Source organism: Puma concolor, chromosome A3 (assembly GCF_028749965.1).
Source record: "Puma concolor isolate L17-30 chromosome A3, mPumCon1.1.hap2, whole genome shotgun sequence".
Taxonomy (NCBI): domain Eukaryota; kingdom Metazoa; phylum Chordata; class Mammalia; order Carnivora; family Felidae; genus Puma; species Puma concolor.
Window position 1 is genome coordinate 122,524,961 of NC_141669.1, and position 21,694 is coordinate 122,546,654.

Sequence of the window (21,694 nt, forward strand, 5' to 3'; positions counted from 1 at the left end):
TGCTGGAGGAGCCCACGCGTCTCTACGGCTAACTCTGCTGCCTTCTCAGGATGCTCAGCCGTTTGTATGCACGCCTTCCCTTCCTGCAAGTCTGCAGTGGGGAGTGGGGACCTGATAAGACACAGTTGATACTCCACCAGTCTACTCTGAGGCTCAGATGCAGGGCCCCAGCTGCAGTCCTTAATGGAGCATACTTGGAGTGAGAAGGCAGGGACAGATCGCACCAAGAGACACCAGAAGGGCCTGAAAAATACTTTCATTAGGGCCAGGACTGCTAAAGAAAATAGGAAAGGAAGTCAGGAGTCCGCGGACACCTAAGGGCTGAGACTGACAGCCAGGTCTGAGAATAGTTAAGATGACTCTTCACAACCTTGGGGCACCTGGGTGGCTCAGTCGGTTGAGTGTCCGGCTTCGGCTCAGGTCATGATCTCACAGTTTGCAAGTTCGAGCCCCACATCAGGCTCACTGCTATCAGCACAGAGCCTGCTTTGGATCCTCTGTCCCCCCCTTCTCTGCCCCTCTCCTGCTTGCACATGGGTGCATGCTCTCTCTCTCAAAAATAAACAAACATTAGAACAATTTTTGAAGAAAAAAGAAAGATGTCTCTTCACAACCCTCCTAAGGACCTCTACTTCAAACTTTAATCCAGGAGTTCTGGCATCTCCATTCAGTTCCCTGCCTCTCTTCTGCCTAACTGTTAAAGAAGCAAATCCTCAGAAACTCCAACAGATCTCTGCTTAAAGGGGCAGCTGTAGAGATGTGGTTAGTTGGTAACACGGGTCCTCGGTGAACACACCTGTGTGGTGGGCTGCCAACCGAGAAGCGGCTGGGAATGGAGGCATGGGGACCTCAATAGTGGCAGTGTGGACAGGACTGTGGCCATCCCAGAGGGGCAGTGGGGACTGGAAGAGCAGCAGGAGTACTGACAGTGCACTAAATGTGCACCTGCCCTGCATCAGGCAGACATTAAGGGTTCCATGTGCATTAGTCATCCCACCAGCCCTGAGGGGTCAGGACAATGGTCACGGCCATTTCACAAAGGATTTACAGATCCGTACATGTGAAAGATGTGTATTTGAATGTTCCCAAGTCCCCAGGAATAAGGTTATTTTTGAAGTCCTACATCTCTCCCTCGATTTCCCAGAGAATATTCAAGAAAAACCCAATCACAGGCAAAAAGCTTTATGACGGTTGACTACAAGAAAACTCTTCTCCAGAAGCCTCGGTTTAGACTGGCAGAACTGAGGGAACGGTGATACTGTCATGCTTAGCGCCCCCCTTCTTTTTTTTTTTTTAAATTTTTTTTTTTCAACGTTTTTTATTTTTATTTTTGGGACAGAGAGAGACAGAGCATGAACGGGGGAGGGGCAGAGAGAGAGGGAGACACAGAATCGGAAACAGGCTCCAGGCTCCGAGCCATCAGCCCAGAGCCTGACGCGGGGCTCGAACTCACGGACCAGGAGATCGTGACCTGGCTGAAGTCGGACGCTTAACCCACTGCGCCACCCAGGCGCCCCGCGCCCCCCTTCTTTCTCACAAAGTGGGAGAAGCAGGGATCTGCCCCAGGGGCACAGCAGACCCTTCCCAGCCTGGCTGTCGCATGCACCTCGCCACACTGGCTCTTACTCCCACCCGTGACCAGTGCCTGCTCTTCGCTGGGCCGGTGTGTCCAGGGTGCTGGGCAGCCACTCACCCTGGCTCTGGGGATGATCACTTGGGGAGCAATCCCTGCCTGGTTCCTATTTCTGAACAGAGAGAGTAGCACTTGAGGGACCGGGGCCAGGCTAAAAGCAGAACTTGTAACGCACACCAGTCAGCCGAAGGCCCCAGCCAGGGGAGCCGCAACAGGACCACAGGGCTTTTCCAGGACCTCTTCCCTGCAGCCCAGCCACAGCCGCGAGCCAGAGAAAGGTGTTGGGGTGTGTCTTTTTCCTTTATACCCACAAAGTTCCCTCCTAACTCTCCAGTAGAGGGTGTGTTTGATCTGAGAAGCCTTTCTGTTAGGAAGTAAACCCAGGGCTTGATAAACAATGCCTCCATCTTCTTTTCCAACAATTTGCTATAAACCAGATGTTCTTTAACATCTGGGCATCTGGGGCATCTAGGGCTAGACACCTCGTCAAGCCCTATATCCCGCAGGACCTTTGGCATGCCCCTCCGGCATCAGGATGTCCAGAAATGTTCCTCCCCTGCTCTTGTTGTGAGCCTCTGACATAGAGAAAGTGCTGAGCCCTTTCAGAACTGGGAACCTGCCAAGGAGGCATACTGCCTTCTCCCCTTCAGACTGGATGAGCAGCAGCACAAAGGTCCCAGGGGTGAAGACAACGGCTCTTCACCTACTGCCATGCGAGAGGGGTGCTCGCAGAGGAAGTCAGCTCTCACCACTTCCTGTGGGAGGGACGGTCCCTCCAGCCGCCCAGCTGCTGCCCACCCTAGTCAGGTGCCCCTCCCAGCAGCTCGGCGACCACACACAGCGGCCAAGTTGGGCTTTGGCAGCTTTCCCTCCTGGTAATTATACCCTGAGAGCAAATCTGTTTCCTCCTCCAGGGAAGCCTGGGGAGAGGGCAAGGAGAGCAGGGAGCAGGAGAGTCAGACGTTAAGCAACACTGGAGGTAAATCTGCTCCTCTAGGCCTAGAAGGACATCTTCACCAATACACAGAAGCACGTATTCCAAAGCCTGTGGATTCTAGCTCTCAAACTTAACTCCTGGTAGAGGAGGAGGAGAAGGTGGTGACCAGAACTTCCTTGCTCCTCCCAGGAAGGTTAGGAGGGTTAGCCCACAAATATTCATGACTGAAGAGAGACCTAACAAACCAAAGGAGGTGTGTGTGGAAGCAAAGTTAAAATTCCTACGCACAAAACAGAATGAAACAAAAACTAGCCCTAGAAGACGTTTTTGGGGCAATTCGGGAAATCTGAATGTACACTAGATATTAGATATTAAAATTCACATGTGTGATAACATTAGTAGGTAGGAAAATATTCTTAGGAGACACAGGCTGAAGCATGTAGGGGTGAGGGCTCACGTCTGCAAGTTACTGTCAAATGGCTCAACAAGAAACAGAAAATCTATACACGCATCTAGACAAATGTAACTTACGTATGTATGTGCATGCACACACACACACGTCTCACGAGCGCCCGCTATGTACTGGGCATCCTGAAAGCTGAATCCCACAGGCTTACTGTGGCTAGTGGAGCTCGCCCGGCTGAGCCACAGCACACACAGCAGAAGGGCTGAAGGAAGGAAGAGGTTTCTTGATTTGAATCTGTTTTCCAGAAGCAGGGGTAGGATGGGTGGGGAGTGAGGTCTCCATGGGAAGACACCGGAGGGCTCCTGTCCCAGCAGGAGCTGTGGGAGACAGCGTTGAGGGGAAACTGGCCCTCCTGGGGTCAAGCAGCGTGCTGCTGTCTGGGCCTTGCTGGCTCTTCCCCAGTGGCGAGGCTGGGCAGCCCTGAGGACCGGGCAGACAAGTGCTTCCTCCCCTGGCCTTACTGCAGGAAAAGGGCCTCCGAGGCAGGGACTGTGTTTATTTAACAAGGGAGGAAAAGTGCATCTCTGGTAAGAGGCTGGCTTGCAAGAAGGGCTTAGAAATGGGTTTTCTGGCAAGGGTCAGCATCTGTAGGAGAGTGATGAGCATTAATTTCCAGAGAACATGAGGGAAATTGTTAGACATAGAAAGAAATAAGAGGGCCAAGGAGGAAAGCACGTGGTTTCTCTGACACGTCTCTAAACCAAGAGCTCAGAGGCTACAACAAAGCAAGGACCACAGTCTCTCCTGGATGCCTTCCATGTGACGCCCTGTGTGGAGACACAAGGAGAACGTGGGGAGACGGCATGAGGGCTGGAGAAAGACGGCTGGGCTGAGAACTACAGTTGTGTCAGCTTGCACAGCACAAGGAGGTCTAAGAAAAGGGGTGGGAGCGACACTCTCTGACAGTAAAGCAAGAGAGGGGCAAAAGGGCAGCTTTTCCAGTGTGATAAGCTTTCTGACAAGCGGCCGACCTTGGGACGGGGCCCCAGCCCCACTCCCGGAGCGGCTGCTGTGGGGGATGGGGATGAGGGGGGAGCAGGTATGTGTGAAGAGCTGCTAGACCAACCCACCAGGTGACATCGGTCACAGCCTCCTTTAAAACACTAAGTAACAACTTCCTTCTGCAAGAGGAGGAAATGACTAGGGTGGGTGGTCTTCTGGAGCTGAAAGAAGAAAATCACATCCAGGCAATCCCACTAAGCAGGGAATTCGTACCCAAGGAAAACCCCAGCTGGCAGAGCCTGGAGGAGAAGGCATTTAGGAAAGCCCATGCTTTTGGGGGGACAACCCGAGAGGGGCAGATGCCCAGGAGGCTCTTGAGAGGCTCCCTGTTTGGGGAGGATGCACTTTTAGGAGGTTAGAAGTGCATTTATGTATGATTTGCCTAAGCTTGACATTTTCAGGTTGAAGTGTTATTACTGCCCCCTAGAGGTTCTATCTTTGCTATTCCAACTCTACTCTGAGCTATAGTTAACTCAGATGCATTAGGCTACAAGTATTTCACAGATGGCTTTGAAGTCTCTTCCAGGCTCATGATTCTATACGAGGAATAGGACAGGGCTTGGAGTCAGGTGTTTTTCATCACCAGTGAGGATGGACTAGGAGGAAATGTCTTAAATGGAAATTTCCAATAATGACATTTGTTAACACTAGAAACAGACTCCTGACAGGGGTTAAGGTCTCCCTGAACTCTCTACACTGTAATGGGGAAGGGGGGATTATCAAGTTTTGGAAATAGTTAAAGTACAAATTTAAACCAAAAGTTTTGGAGGTAAAGGGTGAAAACAAAGGACGACGGGAAGTCCTACTGCTGCTGAAGAGGCCCCAGTACCACTTATCTCTACTTATCAACTTCCTCCCGTGCTGGCCTCTTGTCCTCTCGGGAGATGCTGCCTGGCTCCCTACTTCCCAGCTGGAGCTTTCCCCAAGTCCGCAAGGCTTGGCTCCACTGGGACACGTCCCTCTTCCTTACCCTTAGTCCTGGCTCCTTGGGGACAGCGGGAACCCTCTCTTCCCCACTCAGGGAGTTGACGTCTAATTTTCCAGGTTCCTTACAGCGTGGCCTCCTCTGCTTTGGTTTGTCTGAAAAATTCTAGGAGGCAAATGGAAATCAACATTACAAAACATTCTGTCACAGATTCTTCTGAGGAGGGTGGGGCTTTTCGGCTGGTTTTGCTCTTGTCTCATTAATGGCCCTCTGTACAGGACCCAGTCAGGTTAGGTTGAAAGACACAGCTACCAGGCCCTCAGCGAGGCTTTCTTTGAGGCCACAGTGTTCCTACAGCTGGAGAGCAGGATGTGTGGGCTTCCTTGTCAGACCTGAGCTGACTCACTAGTCTCCCAGAGTACTGTTTAATCTCTAGCTGTCACCTCCTCATCATTTCCCCCAATTCTCTCTCCACCACTACCTACCTGGTGGGCTCTGTCTGTCTCTGGAGGGTATGCATCTGTGAATGCACTCTCCTCCTTTTCTTGTGAGCTCTCTACCTCCACATCTTATCAGTTAGATGTACCCAGGACAAAGACGGTGGTGGGGTAGACGAACAAATGAGAAAAGGCAAACCAAGAAGAGACCTCAGTGGTCATACAGATTTCTAATCTGAAGGATCTGGGGCAAAGGCAGTAGAAGGACTTGAAGGACGAGTCCCAAAGCAGTAACTCAAGCTAAGAGCAGACACTCCTCCCTACAAAGTGGTCATATTTTCAAGTGGAAAGAATACATAGGGACATGTTCATGAAGCGGCACTGTTTATGCAACATAAAGATTTCTCTGTGCACTTAGGGTCTGGTGTGGTCGTTCTGGGAGACAGGGGTACTGAGTTTAGGCAAATTCTGTCCTCATAAGGTTTTGTGCAACGACTTGGTACAGCATTCTGACAGGGGCTGTGATTTGTTACTAGAAACTCAATGACAATTTAAACTTAAAAAAAATCCCAAAAAACAAAACTTTAAAATGATGTTCTCAGTTAACACAGATCTCTCCCAAACTTCCCAAGCTCCCCGAGCATGCTCCTCGTCAAACACAGCACCCCATCAGCGGGAAGGAAATGGCAGGTCGGGCAGAACCAACAAAACTTACTGCTCCAAAGCCAGGAACCTCTAAGGAGTAATCAGCCTGCTGCCTCAGCCAGTCAAGGAGACTCTTGCTGGGAATGGCTTTCTCAGCCTGGCTGCCAGCTGCTGGGGCTGGCTCAGGGGCTGAAGCGGCAGACACCGGCCCTTCCGGATGTGAGGCGCTTGAGGGCGCCTGCCCTGGGTCTTCATGGACTTCCTGGACGAATGAGAAACAAGTACATGCAGTTAACCATGACAGAATGAAAACCAGTTTCTGAAAGGAAAACACGTAAGGTGTTCTTTGTACCTTTCCATCCATTTCCCCCCGAATGTTACTGTGCTGGGGTGCTTGAGTAAGAATCTTCCACGCCACTGACCCACACGCGCGCTCCGGCAGGGGCTGGCGTTCCCTCCACCCAATGCTTCTCTCCCTGTCTTGTCTGCTTGGTAACCTTTAATTCCATCCTGTCTGCTTAGGTTCAGTGTTACCTCCTTTGCCACCATCAATGACCATCCCAGAGAGCACAGGCCACTCTACTTCCTGCTCCCCCACGGCGCCCTTCACAGGCTTTCCACATAACCGGAAATGCCACACTGCAATTTACTTACCTCTTCTTCCTTCTACAGGTTGAAGAGCTGTGTTACCCATCTCTGTATTCCCAATGCCTATAATCGGGTCCACGAAGTACAATATGGTGCCAGATATATGTTTGCATAATACATTTTTAAAAATACTCTGAGGCCAAGAGTATTTGTTTTCCTAGTCATTCCACTGCTAAATGTTTTCCTAGTCATTCCACTGCCAATCTATGATCACTACAAAGAAACTAGGGCCTTGCACCTCTAAAAAATGAGACAACGGTCTTAAAAGCTTGCAGGACTGGGCAGGGAAAGAACCTGCCACTTCAGCCTCCCACATTATACAGAAAGTCTAAGAGGAAGACAAAACTTTAAAATATACCAAATAGCAGAGCTTAAAAATAAGGCCCTCGGGTCCCAGTGAACAAAGTCTTTGGTTTGGTTCCCTGATCTGCCACTTTACTGGATAACCTTGGGAAAATTATTTAATGCTTGTAAGCCTCAGTTTCCTCATCCATAAAATGGGAGTAACAACACCACCTTCACAGAGTTGTGAAGATCAAATAGGACAATCACACAAAACCCTGAACATAGTGCCTGGCACACGGTAAGCACTCATTAATACTGGTTACTATTATTCCTTTTACAATAAAACATGAAATGTGATTCCTGTTTTGGAGCTTGAAATTCAGTAAGTAGGAAAAACCAAGACACAAAGAGAAGTCAGTTGTCTCTGACACATTAAGAAAAGTCTATGGGGATCTCTCCTGGCCAGGCACACGGCTTCTAACCTTGTCTGTTGTTTACAATAATCTCCTCTGGGTTTAGGGGGTCCTGGCGTGACTCTGGTGAACCCTCCTCATGGCAGCCCTCTGTGGGAGATGCTGTGGGCCCACTACAGAGCAGTGAGGCTCAGTGGTGCACCCCATGTCGCCCACTATGTCAAGCAGTAGAGCCAGGATCAACTTTCAGGATCCTGACCCCCAGCAGCTCCTGGAAAGCCTGCCAATCCGCATGCCACTGCCACAAACTCAACCCTGCCATTTGCTTTAACTCCATCACCAGTGGCTCTTCCAAAACACTGGGGGATATGGGCTGTTTGTACTGGAAATGTCAAGACCCCTGGCTCCTATCTCCAGGCTGCATGCAGGTGAAGGGTCCATAATGGATTAAATGCGTTTCTAGAAAAGACTGAGGGCAACTTACAACAAGAGACCCCAAGTGGGACAACTGAAATAGGGATAAAAAATCCATAAATTAAAAAACTGGGTGTCTGGGGAAGGGTCTGTTGCTCAGTGTAGAAAGGTCAGTGTTGGGGCACCTGGGTGGCTCAGTTGGTTAAGTATCTGACTTTGGCTCAGGTCATGATCTCACGGTTCATGGGTTTGAGCCCCACATTGGGCTCTGTGCTGACAGTGCGGAGCCTGTTTGGGATTCTCTCTCTCCTGCTCTCTCTGCCCCTCCCCTACTCTACCTCTCTCTTTTCCTCAATAAATAAATAAAAACTTAAAAAAAAAAAGTTAGTGTTTTTTACTTAATGGCATCATATACCCACCAAGATTCCTGCCTGAAGTGTCTGCTCCTTCAAAAAGATGAGGTCCATCCCTCCTTCAACATGTTTCCGTCTCCCTCTCCTCCTCCTCGTGGCAGCGTCATCTCTTCTGAGGCTTCCGTTGACGATCTGTCCTGTCACTGGATGGATCAGGCCAGCTTGCAGAATCCCAGACAAGTCCATGCCGAGGGCTCCTTGAAGTGAACTGATAGCCCCGATCTTAGGGGTGCTGGCACTCAGTGGGAAAGGAGACGCGGCTCCTGGGGACCCGTCTGAAGTGCAGGAGAGGTCTATTGCGGACTCCCCGTGCCAGCCATTGAGGACGATGGGGGGGTGCCCGTGGGTGGTGGAGAACTGGTCCAGACCCCGCGCCTTTGCATCCCGCTCCACCTCAAACTCATAGGGCCGTCTGTGCTTTTGGTCATCCTTTGTGAATACTGGAGCCAGGAAGCTCTCCTGTGAACATACACAGGGGGCAAGAGAGGGGTGAATGCCACTTCCGTGGCCACATGGTAGCTCTTTCTCCCGGCCTGATTTCCTTGAGCCTAGTAAATTCCTAATCAACTTCACAGAAGTTCTTTCCACTCAAGGTTTCTCAACCCTTAGCACCAAATCACCTGGACAGCTTGTTAAAATGTCGATTCTACTTTAGTGGGTCTGAGATTGTGCATGTCTAACAGGTGTCCAGGTGCTACTAAAGCTGCTAGTCCATGAACTAGATCTCAGGGAAGCTCAGCCTCAGCTGTGCATCAGAATCTACTGGGAAATTAAAAAAAAAAAAAAAAAAAAAATTCCAATACTCAGTCTACACCCTGGACCAATTAAATCAGAACCAGCAGCTTTTCAAGGTCCCCAGCAGGTTCCACTGTGCACTTGAAGGTTGAGAGCCAGCGTGCTAACAACGTACCTCAAATTAGACCTTACTTGTAAGCCTGAGTTTATAAAACCCATTCTGATTTCCCTAGTTTCTATCAGCTGCCATTATTCTCGTAGCCTTCCAAGTACCGAACACACCAATCTGATCCATTCACGCCTCCTTTTCCTTATCCGTTTATTAGTTATCAAGTCATGCTTTCCAACTCCCCCCCACCCCCGTCCCACCCGGTTTAGATCCACTCTGCCACTAACCTGGTCTAGAACCTCAACTCTTCATCAGACCCACCCTTGGCCTCCCAGCCGCTGGCACCCTTCTTTCCTGACGCTCACGTCCCAAGAGCCCCGCACACTCCTCCAGCTGAGCTGTAAACTCTGCTCTCGTCATGCATTTCCCTGCCCTAAGACTTTCAGTAGCTCCCTGCTGCCTACAGGATAAAATCTAAATTCTTCAATTAAACTAATGACTGCACAAAAAAAGAATAAAAGTCCTATCCATTCAGTCAGTGTTTGCTGAATGAATGACTTAACTGAGAAGAGCCATGTGTCCCTGTTCTCTGCTGCATAGTCAGCCCCACGCTATGGCCTCACCTTCTGGATCTGGGCCACCAATGCTGCACCACTGCTGAAGCTGTGTTCTGATGTTTCTGGCTCCGAGATGCTGCTTCGAGAACCAGCACTGCTGGTTAACACAGGGGTGGGCAGTGTGCCCGGGGGCTCGTACTGCTGGCTGGAAGGCCACTTCCCCTTTAACACCACGTGGCAGATATTATCCAGGCGGTTGATTATCACGCGATCCTATAAAAAAGACCAAAAGCTATGAGGAGTAATCACCAAGCTACTCAAATTCACTAAGTCCCTTGAGATCACGTGTCAAGTTTTCTGAGCAGAAGGAGTTGATTAGAAAAGAGCACACTCATATGTACTCACTTTACAAGTCTTAAAATAAGTTCTATGGTCCGGACAATGAAAATTAAAGCCATAGTGCTGTAAATACGAAGACATTTTTATATTATCGTCTAATTAGTCGAGTGTGTATGTGTTTAGTGTCCAAATGTTACCATTACTAATACCTTTTCAAGATATTACACATTTCTCTGAATTTATTATTCAGAAATACTCTACAAGCTGAGAAGGCTTTGGGTAGAAAATGCACACTCTGTGAGGTACCTTTGGCCACTCAGAGAAGGAAAAGAGGGTCTTCTCCTGGAGCAGTTGAGCAATGGTGGGAGCCCGAGCCTCCTGTAGGTCATCCCCGAGGTCTCCAGCAATGCCTGATGCTGAGCTCTTGCTCTCCTCTTCAGAGTATTTCCCTGGGTAATCTGCAAAGAAGGGTTTAAAAAAATCAATTTGGTACTTGGGAGACAGTAATGATCTGAAAGATTAGGACACCTGATCTGTCTTTTCAAAAAATTAGCTCATTCGGTGCTAACTTATTTGAAATTAAACATTAATGACCATGCCTTCTCTTTCCAGAAGGTTCTGGAAGAACCAAAATGCAGATCCTTCTTTAGGGCTATCCATGCAAGTCATGTGATAACTCTGCATCCACACCCCAACAAAAACAACAAAAGAGGAGATTGTCCTGTGTATCCAAGAATGAGAGCAGGCTGAGCAGCAAGAGGCTCATGTAGAGTAGCTGAGGAGAGGAAATTGAACATTGTAATATTTTGATGCATTGAAGGCACAGTCCACAGCAAGACGCTGATGTTAATGAAGGATGGGAGGTCCTGACACTTACAACAAAGGCAAAATAGACCTGATTCATGTCAACAATGATGCAAAGAACCTAGAACATTTATATCATGATGGAAACAAATGGAAACGCAGCTCATTCTTTCAAGTTTCAGTAGTGAAAGTTTATTATCAGTGTGAAATGGATCTTCAAAGATCCACTTACCAGTAATGATAGGGAATAAACACAGGGTAGCAAAATGTCCAGGGCAGGAAAAGCTGTGTGCCTCTTTCCTTGTGAAATGACAAGGAATGTCGATCCTCTGAAACACAGAGGTGGAGATTTCACTGCTGACTGTGCACCAGTCTAGGGAGCTGTGGGGACCCCTGACCACAAACAGGGCCTTGCCAGGCCATTGGATTCAAGGATATGCAAGACAAATGTGGCCCTGACCCTCAGACTCTTATGATTTCATGGGGGAAAGACAGGAAAATAGTAATGATAAACGAATAACTACAATTACAAACCATGGCAAATGCTTTAAAAAGAAGCAAGCTGTTATGATAGGGAAAAAGAGCTTTGGAAGGACCTGCTGGTAGAAGGTAAGGCCGGTAAAGAGGGCTTCTTGAAGGAGAGAACACCCAAGAAGAGGAGGAGGATGCTTCTTTTGGATGTGCTGAGGAACAAAGAGACACATCCAGGGGAAAAGTACAAAAATGAGGCTGGATGGGTAGAATCATCTAGATGATGCTGAATCCTGTAGGCCATGATAGAAAATTCGAATTTTACTCTAGATCTAATGGGGAGCATTCCTGAAAGGTTTTAAGCAGAGAGCCTGGATTTAAGTTTTATGAAAAAAAAAAAAAAAGAAAGAAAGAAAGAAAGAAAGAAAGAAAGAAAGAAAGAAAGAAAGAAAGAAAAAAGATGTATGAGAGAAAACCCTGGAAAAGAGCCAGGAGACCTGGGGGCTGGCCCTGACAGCTGTACCAATTACTGCCCAACCTGTTCCACATCTCCTATTTGTGGAGGACCCCCTCTGAGGCCTGCAAAAGCATATATGTTATGTTATGTGTGTGTGTGTGTGTGTGTGTGTGTGTGTGTGTGTGTGTGTGTGTATGCATGCATTTATTTACTTATTTATGAGAGAGAGAGAGAGAGAGAGAGAGAAAAACAGAGTGAGTGAGTGTGCAGGGGAGGGGCAGAGAGTGGGGGATGGGGGTGGACAGAAGATCCGAAGTAGGCTCTGTGCTGATAGCATCCAGCCTGATGCAGGGCTTGAACCCACGAACCACGAGACCTTGACCTGAGCTGAAGTCGGACACTCAACCCACTGAGCCACCCAGGTGCCCCACCCCCACTTAAAAAACATTTTTTTTTTTTTTAATTTAAAACCATTTTTAAAAGCACTGGTGCAAGGGGGCCTGCCCGTGAGTGTGCCACTCACCAAAGCTCATCAAGCTGATGCTGCGCCAAAGGGCCTCAGAGCACAGAGGTTTCTCCCCTAAACCATACCCTTCTACGCCCTGTACTCATTTCACCGTCTGGATTTCCAAGGACTGTTCGGTGATTTTCCCCATAACAAGGTTCAAAACACAATGTGGGTCACAAAGCAGTGATCCTTTGTAGCCTAGGCTGAGGACGCACAAGGTCAGAGACTGGCTCCCCTTGGGTCAGCTGGGGCTACAAGTCGACCTAAGCTACTTTCAGTGGCCTGTCATTATCCCAGGTAGCATGTAAAGTTTAGCTTGGGTTTGGAACTCGTTCCAAGAGACATCACAATGACTAAAGCCAAAGGTAAGGGGCTTACAAATAAAAGGAGGCTAGATCATGCAGGGGGGCTCAGCTGAGCTCCTCTCCCTTTTTCCTGCTTTGATAGAAGGGCACTGTCCCAGAAGGAGGAAGCTGTGTCTGTCTCAATCTCTGAGCACCACACCTGGCATTAGGCCAAGCATGAACTGGTTTTTTTTGGCTTTTGGTTGTTTTTGACAATGACAAGGATAAACAGAATTGTTTTTGTCCATTGTAATATGTCCTCTTGGGTCTGAAGGAGTAAAAACACCAGTGAAAAAGGTAAAAACCAATTCTTGTTGCTCGGAGTCTCTAATCAATATACCTTTGCAAAAGCACAGAAATATCTGAGTCAGGTAGATTCTTAACATTTAGAAAGTCATCTTAACTTGAAGCCTTATCTAAGAATTTATTTAAAAAGACCAAATCTATTTGTATTTTTGTTGAGTTACTTGTAATTTTGTATTCTTATTCCTGTTAACTTACTAAAATGAATTTAAATTCAATGCACCAACATTGACTCACGGGTTTTGACGATAACATGAATAAATGGTCCTATCTTTGCTCACCTTAATAAAGATCACATTTATTTGTATTTTTGTGGAGTTCCTGAAAAATTAACTACACCTACACAAAACTGCAGGTTCTTGATGTTCCCAGGTGTTTTTACTTTGACCAGTTTGAAGCACGTCCCTTAGCGAAGAACAAGTAACTTCCCCCAACAATGTATCTAGCACCTACTGTACAGAAAGAAGCCTACAGCCCTGCCCAAATCACAAGGCTGGTGCAGCAAAGGTGCTACGACTGTCCGTAATCATCTTCAGTTCTAGAATGATCAGAGTTGAGCTACTCTGTCTCACTTTCAGACCAAGGCCTGTGACCTTTGATCTTAAACCACAGGAGAGCGGGCAGGTCCCTCTCAGAAGCCACACCATCTCCTGACCCTCCCTCCACCCTGCCCCCTCCCTGTCACGTGAGAACTGACTTACCCAGAACACCACAGACTGTGCAGACTATACCTTGAGCATGGCTGTTCCCATCTCTGTCGTAATCATCTTTACTCTCAAAATCCATGTCTTCGGACTTGAGCTCACTTGCTTCTGGATATGCAGGGAAAACTTTTTTGCCTTCTGCATTTTCCTTCCAAGGTTCTTTTGACAGCTCGTGCTTTCCCTGAAAGGGCTCTGATGGAGGAGCGGTGGGCTCACCCTCCACTGTGATACTATTCGTTTTGCTTCTGTACAGGTCTGGGGTATAACCCTTGGATTTGTCCACTTCAAACTCCTCGTTCTCGAGGCCACGTGCCCACCTCTCCGTGTGCTTGCAGTGACACTGACAGGCTGCTGGAGGAAAAGCCCCCTGTGGTCTAGGATGCTGGCTCATGGCCTCCAGGCTTCCTCTCTTGACCTCATCCACAGGGAGGCCTCGGCTCTTTTCCCTTAGGATATTAGCAGTGGGCTCGGCTAGATGCAAAACCTCGGGCCTTTCCCTCAGGCCTATGGTCACACCTACGTTCTCCTCCTCATTCTCTTCCTCTTCCTCCTCCTCTTCACTGTGGTTCTGACTCAAAACCAATTTACTTTCTAAACTTTTGTTTTCTAATAAATCAATTAACTGCTGGTCTGATGACAAGCTTCTTCTGGAATCACAGACACTAAGATGGCACATATCTACAAACCCACTTTCATTTCCCTGATCCAAGGAAGGGGAAGCTAAGTGTTTGGCTTCTAGCTGCCCAATGCTTTCAGGCCTCTGCCCTGCCTCACTGCAGACATCCCCTTCCCTTGAAAGAGACAGCAACAGATGTTTTCCATTTTTGATGTTCATCTGAGCTACCCCTGCTTCTAAGCTACTCATAAAAGACGGCCCTGAAGGTATTTCTGCCTCATGGCCAGCAGGCCGGCAGTTCCCATCTTTGCTTGCTGAGAGGGCCAGAGCATCCTTTCTGGGCTCTGTGTTTGTACTGGGGCTCTCCTGGAGAGAGCCCGGCTCTCGAATGTAAGCCTTCTTCCCATACATCATACTCTCCAAGGACTCAGGCAGCAGACTTTCATCGTGGGTGATGGAAATGACATCCTGAACTTTAGAAATAAAGTTGTCACAAGTCATGTCAGATAAACTGCCCCCAGGTGGAGCGAGATGATCATCTCTACTTTCTATTTTCACCAGATTCTCAGGTTCATTTTCAAGGGGCTCTGAAGTCCTGCTCATCTGAGTGTACGTAAGAGATTCATACAGCCTGGAGTTGGTCTGGTAAAGGCAACAGAGACTTTCTGGTGCCTGGGCGTCCGTTCTCTTATGCTGGGCATAGTTTCTGTAGGCATCCAGGAAGGACAGCTGGGGGTCGGTCATGATGTAATAGTCAGTGCGGTTCAGCCCATGCTTGGCGGTGCCGACGAGCAGGTCTCGGTCGTGCTTCCCACACTCCCACCAGACCGGGAGGTAGAGGCTGGGCCTGCAGAGCTGGAGGCGCTCGTGCAGCTGAGGACACCTCAGCACTTGCTCTCGGACCTTCCGCAGCAGCTCAATGCGGTAAAGGGTTCTCGCGGCCCGTTCCTCCGTGATGGGTTCCACATAGATGCTGGGATCTGGGGGACCTGGAAAGGCCAACACAGAGCCCATCACTGAAGGCAACCCCAGGACAACTGCTGCCCACCTGAGCCCCTGTATCTCTGGTTCTGCGTTTAACTCGCTGGCTCCCCAGCATGCAGTCCTAGGTGAGTGTGCCCCTGCTACACGGAAAAGCTACGACAATGGAAGGTTTTTATGAAACAAGGACAGACCCAGTAAAGGTGAAAGGAACATGAGAACTTCAGTTCTGGAGGTGACATGAGTTCTCATTCAGTAAGCATGTACTCGGTGCCCTGTACCCAAAGTCCTTTACGTGCCCTTCGGCTCTCATGGCTATGCTACGCTACAGCATTGTCAGCCCTGCCTAAAGGATGGGGAAGGAGGCTCAAATACGCTAACTTGCTCCACAGGGCAGAACCAGGATTCGAGTCCAAGTCTCATCAGTGGGGCTGCAAGGCCCGGCTCCCTGTGTTCTATCCAGCTCCTTGGTTTTAATGAAAACACCCTAACCGTGTCACATGGGGGCAGAAGCGGGGACGTGTGTGCATGCTGCCGTCAGCCCAGAACGCACGCTGGGTGGGCTCTGTATTTGTTGTAGCTTTCCTACAGTACAGTCCTATGGTCCAGACCAAGTTTATCTACAAACAAAGGCAGAAGAGGGATATCAAGGAAGAAGCTGTTGCAAATCTTAACCAAGAAGCAATTACTCTGAAGGCGTCCCTGTTGGAGCAGGGGATGTTTAAAACAGCCACTTCCTTTCTATAGCTACAATTCAACACATGGAAAAATAGTTCAAGTTACTAAGATGTAATCTAAGGACGGAGCAAAGTTCACCAGAGAATTCAATCTGTACGAGACTTAATGATCCACTGGAGGTTAATTAACAGCAGTCTCCCAATTCTTCTGTGAGATGTTTACCTGAATTTCAGTTTTTGTTGAAGCTGCATCATTTTGGGAGAGAGATTTTATTTTATGAGGGCGGACCCAATTAGCAGTTCAGGAACTTGTGAAAACCCACTTGACTTTACCTGAATTCTTCAGGTAGACTCCACTCTCATGATCAGGATTACCTGAAGTGATTCTGTACCTTGAAAATAAACATGCCCCTTTCCTGTGTATCGGGGATACACAGAGAATTTGCTCACCACCATCTTTCCATGTGGGCAGACGACAGACGTTCCGGCACATGGCCACAAAGCTATAAAAATAGTGCTCCAGGCTCTCATCCGACTTCTTGTCCAAACGGGAAATGATGCGGAACTGCGTCCAGTCAAAAGTTTTCTTTTCTTGATCATAAACAACCCCAAAGGAGGACACTGCTCTGTAGAAGTCTGCTTGCTCTCTCCTAGTCCACCTTCGGATTTAATCAGAAAGGGAGAGTGAGCTGTTTTCCCTTAAAAAAAAAAAAAAGCCAACATCTACTTATTGAGTGCCTACCTACTAGGACAGCCCATAGAGTCAAGAAAGCAGGGAGGGCGGTTTGCCTACTTTATTATTTTTATTTAAGTTAAATTGGGCTGAGAGGCTTATAATGAAAACAGCCTATTACCTTACCACTACTTTCAAATCTTTCAACTTCTTATGGTATTTATCTCTCCATTTCTAAGTCACATGTACAGACTTGCTATCTCTTGATTCATTAATTTTAGATTACCTAGTTTGTTTCCACTTGTTGGAGATGAAGACTCTAAAATCTTCATTTTAGATGAAGACGCTTCAATATTTTATTTATTTTTCCCCCGGTAAGACAACACAGAATCAGAGAGTCCTGGAGGGCCTTAAAGCCACCTCCTTGCTTTTCCAAATGAGGAAATTGGTCCAGAGAAGGGAAGTGACTCCCTCAGCCACACATCTCCCCCATTTCACATAGGCTTTCTTCCAGTTTTATGTAGGTAGGTAGCCCATATCTAGGACACAAAGGTTCTCTAGTCTCTATATCCTGCAGGGTTAAGATACTGATGTAAGGTGGCTGGAATATTATACCCGGCCCAGGGTCTTTATGAGGGGCTCTTGGGCATAGTACTTTCCATCCCCGGAGGGAGTTAGGCCAGGAGTGGGGTGAGGGAGTCACAGGAAGAATGAGAAGCAGGCAAGAAGGGCTCGGGTTCTCTTCGGAGCTGTGAAAGATGGAAGAAATATTTTCTCTGAATTACCAAATTTCATAAAGTCAGAAGGTATACACAGAAGTAACTGAGTTTGCTATTTTTTCTCTTTGGTGTTCTTTTAATTCAGTGGATGCTACATCAGAAGGATGGAGAGATGGGGTGCCTGGGTGGCTCAGTCGGTTAAATGTCCGACTTCGGCTCAGGTCATGATTTCACAGTTCGTGAGTTCGAGCCCCGCACTGGACTCTGTGCTGACAGCTCAGAGCCCAGAGCCTGCTTCAGATTCTGTGTCTCCCTCTCTCTCTGCCCTTCCCCTGCTTGTGCTCTCTCTCTCTAAGAATAAACATTTAAAAAAAATTACATAAGAAAAAAAAAGATGGACAGAAAGACTTAAAAGAACTGCAGCTTTGTTCATTTTTTTCTGGTGGCATCATTCCTAGACTGTGCTGGCCTTCTGTAGCCATTTTAATCGTAATTCTCAGATTGGCAAGTAACTCCTGATAATTTATCCCCTCCTTCTGAGCAGGCATTTTATAGGGCTTACTGCTTTCAAAGTCTTGATAAGGACTGGTAACTATAACATGGCACCTTCATCACACACTGGTCACTTCGCTGCTAAAAGAACACGGTCTGATATATGCTAATTTTAAACCACATTTCCAGGGACTGGGGTCCAACTTAGGAAGGGGGTCAAGTTGGAAAATCACAGAAGTCTGGGACTTGGGAACAAAACTGTTTCCTAGATCTCACCAACTCTCCAGTCAGTATGACCACACCATCGCAGTTGGAGCCTGGATTGGATTAGTTCTGGAGACCACCTAACTTCACGTGAGAACATTAAATACACTTGTTCTCCAGCGATCAGCTCTCCCTCGTCACCTTTACTCAGTGGGCAGTTCTGCATGCCCTTTTGGCCACTGGCTTTTACCTCTTTTGAGCTTCCTTGTTGATGAGATCCATTTCTGAGGTTCTCCTGAACATCTCTTCCTGGACCCAGTATCCTTGGTTACCTGGTCCCAGGACTTCCGGTCGGCAGAGTTCCTTGCGGTTACAGCGCTGGTACACGGTGACCAGACGTCTGAGCCGAGCCGTGAGAGCAGACGGAACTGGCCAGGGTGATTTGTCTGGGTCGGAGCCATCCTGGGCTTCAAACATCAGTGAGGATATTAGTACTTACAAACAGAACCAAAACAAAGGTGGCTGTTTTTGTCGTTTGGGTTCAATAAAAACAAAGCTGACTCAAGAAGCTGATCTATCAGCTCAGGAGCTAAAGCACAGCTGGAAGGCCCGCAATGCCGCGGTAGGAACAGCTTCAGGCTGCGGCTGGCTTCAGCATCTCTCACATGCAGGACCAATTTGGGGGCCTTGCTCTATGGCGTGGGGACAAGGAGGCCCTGTGTGGCCTTCTCCATATGGAACTAGGGGCTTTGTGTAGCTGGGTATTCCAACCAAGTCTTCCAGGTCTGAATTCAGAAAAAAATGAACCACACCAAACCAATCCTCCCTAACTTTCCTCCCCTCAAATTAATTAAACGAATAATACATCAATGAAACCACAATTCTTCTTTCTCTGACTCCATCCTGTCCTCAGATATCATTGACCTCACTTCCAAATTTTGAGGACAGGTGGGGGAAGCTTGCCAGAGCCACGTTAAAGCTCCATGTGTGACTCCAGGAGACTGTGATAAAGGCCAACTTTCTAGGCTCTTCAAAAGAGCCTCCTTAGAAAGAGCACTTTTATTACACATGAACTCCAGGATAACTACAAACTGGGACTTTACTTTGCTCTGCCTTCAGAAGGACACAGTCTCACCTGCCCGGCTGTCATCTTTCTTTTCGCCAAAAATGCCATCACCTCCATCGCTGGAACTCTCCTAGGAACAAATGGAGCATAGCTGCAGCCCAGGACAAATCAGCCCAGGCAGCCCCCAGGCAGCAGGAGACCTCTCCTGCCCACGAACAGCTCAAAGACTGAAATCGTCCCCGGTAAATAAAGCTTACTTGTGCAGTTTTAAAAGAACCAGAAAGCAGCTTATTTAAAATAAGCATTTCTTCTTAGAACGGTGTAGAATGATTCTGCCTGCAGAGAATTAGCTTAAAGAGCGACAAGCTGGCATGCTCTCCCTGGCAATTACATTTTACAAGCACTATTTTAGCTGTGAATTTAAATATTTGCTTTACCATCGTCTCTTGCAATTTAATACTGTCATTTCACAAAGGTTGTGCCTGCATTTTGGGGTTTTCATTTTTTGCTGTGAAAAAGTATGCTCGTGTTCATTACAGTTCGTTTACTTCACAGCAACAGATGCTCTTTTCCTAAAACGTGACTGCTCCAGACATGAGACCTGATGGCGCAAAAACCCCAGGAATTTAAAATTGAAATCACAACTGAGGCTCCAAGTGAATCTGGAGTAATTTCACAGGCACAGAGCTTATTCATGGTGGAGCATTTGTCAAACTGGCTCTGATGGATTCCTTTACAAATCCTTTCTTGGTCTCAGGAAGGGAACTCTCAAAGTTCTTTATATGTAAGGCGTGTGGGAGAGTTTGGGGGTGGGAGAGGAGATAGTGCTATTTTTCAACTGGACTCCATTTTTAACATGAAAACTTACTGTCTTTTTGATTAGCATCTTTTGACTTGAATGATGAAGAGAATAGCCCCAAGATTCAAGACTCTGGCCATGTTAGGGAGGGTCAGATGGGAGTAAGGATCAGCAATCTATGGTCTACAGGCTGCTTTTGTGTGGCCCTTGAGCTAAGATTAGGTTTTACAGTTTTTTGTGTTTTTTTTTTTTTTAATGTTTATTTATCTTTGAGAGAGACAGAGTGCAAGCCGGGGAGGGGCAGAGAGAGAAGGAGACAGAATCCAAAGCAGGCTGCAGGCTCTGAGCTGCAGGCACAGAGTGCGATGCGGAGCCTGAACCCACAAACCACAAGATCATGACCTGAGCCAAAGTCAGACGACGCTTAACCGACTAAGCCACCCAGTGCCCCAAGTTTTTACAGTTTTCACACCTTTGAAGGTTAGAAGAAAAAGAAGAGGAAGAAGAAGAAAAGGACGAAGGAGGAGAGGGAGAAGGAGGAGAATATGCGACGGACTGGAGGTAGCCCCCAGGCCTACATACAATCCGCTTCCTGGAAGGGTGCATGCAGCATATCATCTAGGTTCGGTAGGAATGGAGAGACACCTGTGACTGGCAATAGTCAAAATCATCACCATTCTCTTAGGTCCCTAATACCATGGAAGAGGCTGAAAGAGAAAATTCTAGAAAGGCAACAAGGAGCAGAGGTACGTTTTCTCTCTTACAAAATAGTGATAATAGCTAACATTACTGAGAACTACATGTTACTTAAGCACTGGGTGAAACCCTTTACGTGGTTTATCTCATTTAGTTATCGGAACTGCTTCACGAGGTAGAGACTATGACTCTCCTCATTTTACAGATGCAGAAAACAAGCCCTAGAAAGGTTCTGTAACTTGCCCAAGGTCACATGGCTAGCAAGTGGCAGGGCTGGGTTTAGAACACCGTAGTCAGGGGCGCCTGGGTGGCTCAGTCGGTTGAGCATCCGACTTCGGCTCAGGTCCTAATCTCACGGTTTGTGAGTTCAAGCCCCTCGTTGGGCTCTGTGCTGACTGATTTAGATTCTGGACCCCGCTTTAGATTCTGTGTCTCCCTCTCTCTCTGGTCCTCCCCCTACACACTCTGCCTCTCTCTCAAAAATAAATAATAAAAGCAAAGCAAAACAAAACAAAAAACACAGTTGTCTGATGACTGCCTACACTTTCCAACCATTCTAACCATCTAAAAATAAAGGGCAAAATGAGAGTCTGGGTTGAAACTTTGTTTTGGAAAGTGAAACATATTTAGAATTGGAGAACACCAGTTCAAGCTCTCTTCCCCAGCCCAAACTGTTTCCTGCCATTTAGTATCAGTGAAGAATGGAACCCTCAAGCTGATCTACTATACCATTAAAAAAATAAAATGTTTACTTATTCATTCTGAGAGAAGGAGAGAATCCCAAGCAGGCTTCACGCCATGCTGTCAGCGCAGAGCCTGTGTGGGGCTCGATCTCACAAACTGAGAGATCATGACCTGAGCCGAAATCGAGAGTCGGAACCTTAAACAACTGAGCCACCCAGGTGCCCCTGTATTGTACCATTTTGAAGTGGCATTTAAATACGCCATCTCGGGGCGCCTGGGTGGCGCAGTCGGTTAAGCGTCCGACTTCAGCCAGGTCACGATCTCGCGGTCCGGGAGTTCGAGCCCCGCGTCGGGCTCTGGGCTGATGGCTCAGAGCCTGGAGCCTGTTTCCGATTCTGTGTCTCCCTCTCTCTCTGCCCCTCCCCCGTTCATGCTCTGTCTCTCTCTGTCCCAAAAATAAATAAACGTTGAAAAAAAAAAAATTAAAAAAAAAAATACGCCATCTCATCCTCTCCCACTATTTAAGTAGCTAAAAAAG

General features: G+C 47.7%; 1 protein-coding gene across 6 annotated transcripts in view; it reads right to left on the bottom strand.

Annotated features, from left to right (window-relative positions):
• The window catches only part of CHD6 (chromodomain helicase DNA binding protein 6), a 206,738-nt gene that overhangs the window by 4,969 nt on the left and 180,075 nt on the right, over window positions 1-21,694 (bottom strand). For 5 of the 6 annotated variants that reach the window (XM_086702220.1, XM_086702217.1, XM_086702219.1 and 2 more), the window contains 9 exons: window positions 19,047-19,107; window positions 18,162-18,378; window positions 16,274-16,482; window positions 13,577-15,154; window positions 10,265-10,416; window positions 9,686-9,892; window positions 8,225-8,677; window positions 6,116-6,307; window positions 5,009-5,128 (listed from right to left, as the gene is read on the bottom strand). In XM_086702220.1, the coding sequence (XP_086558346.1) occupies window positions 5,009-5,128; window positions 6,116-6,307; window positions 8,225-8,677; window positions 9,686-9,892; window positions 10,265-10,416; window positions 13,577-15,154; window positions 16,274-16,482; window positions 18,162-18,378; window positions 19,047-19,107 (3,189 nt within the window). The remainder of the gene's footprint in view (window positions 1-5,008; window positions 5,129-6,115; window positions 6,308-8,224; window positions 8,678-9,685; window positions 9,893-10,264; window positions 10,417-13,576; window positions 15,155-16,273; window positions 16,483-18,161; window positions 18,379-19,046; window positions 19,108-21,694) is intronic. The other variant, XM_086702221.1, reaches the window with a different exon arrangement.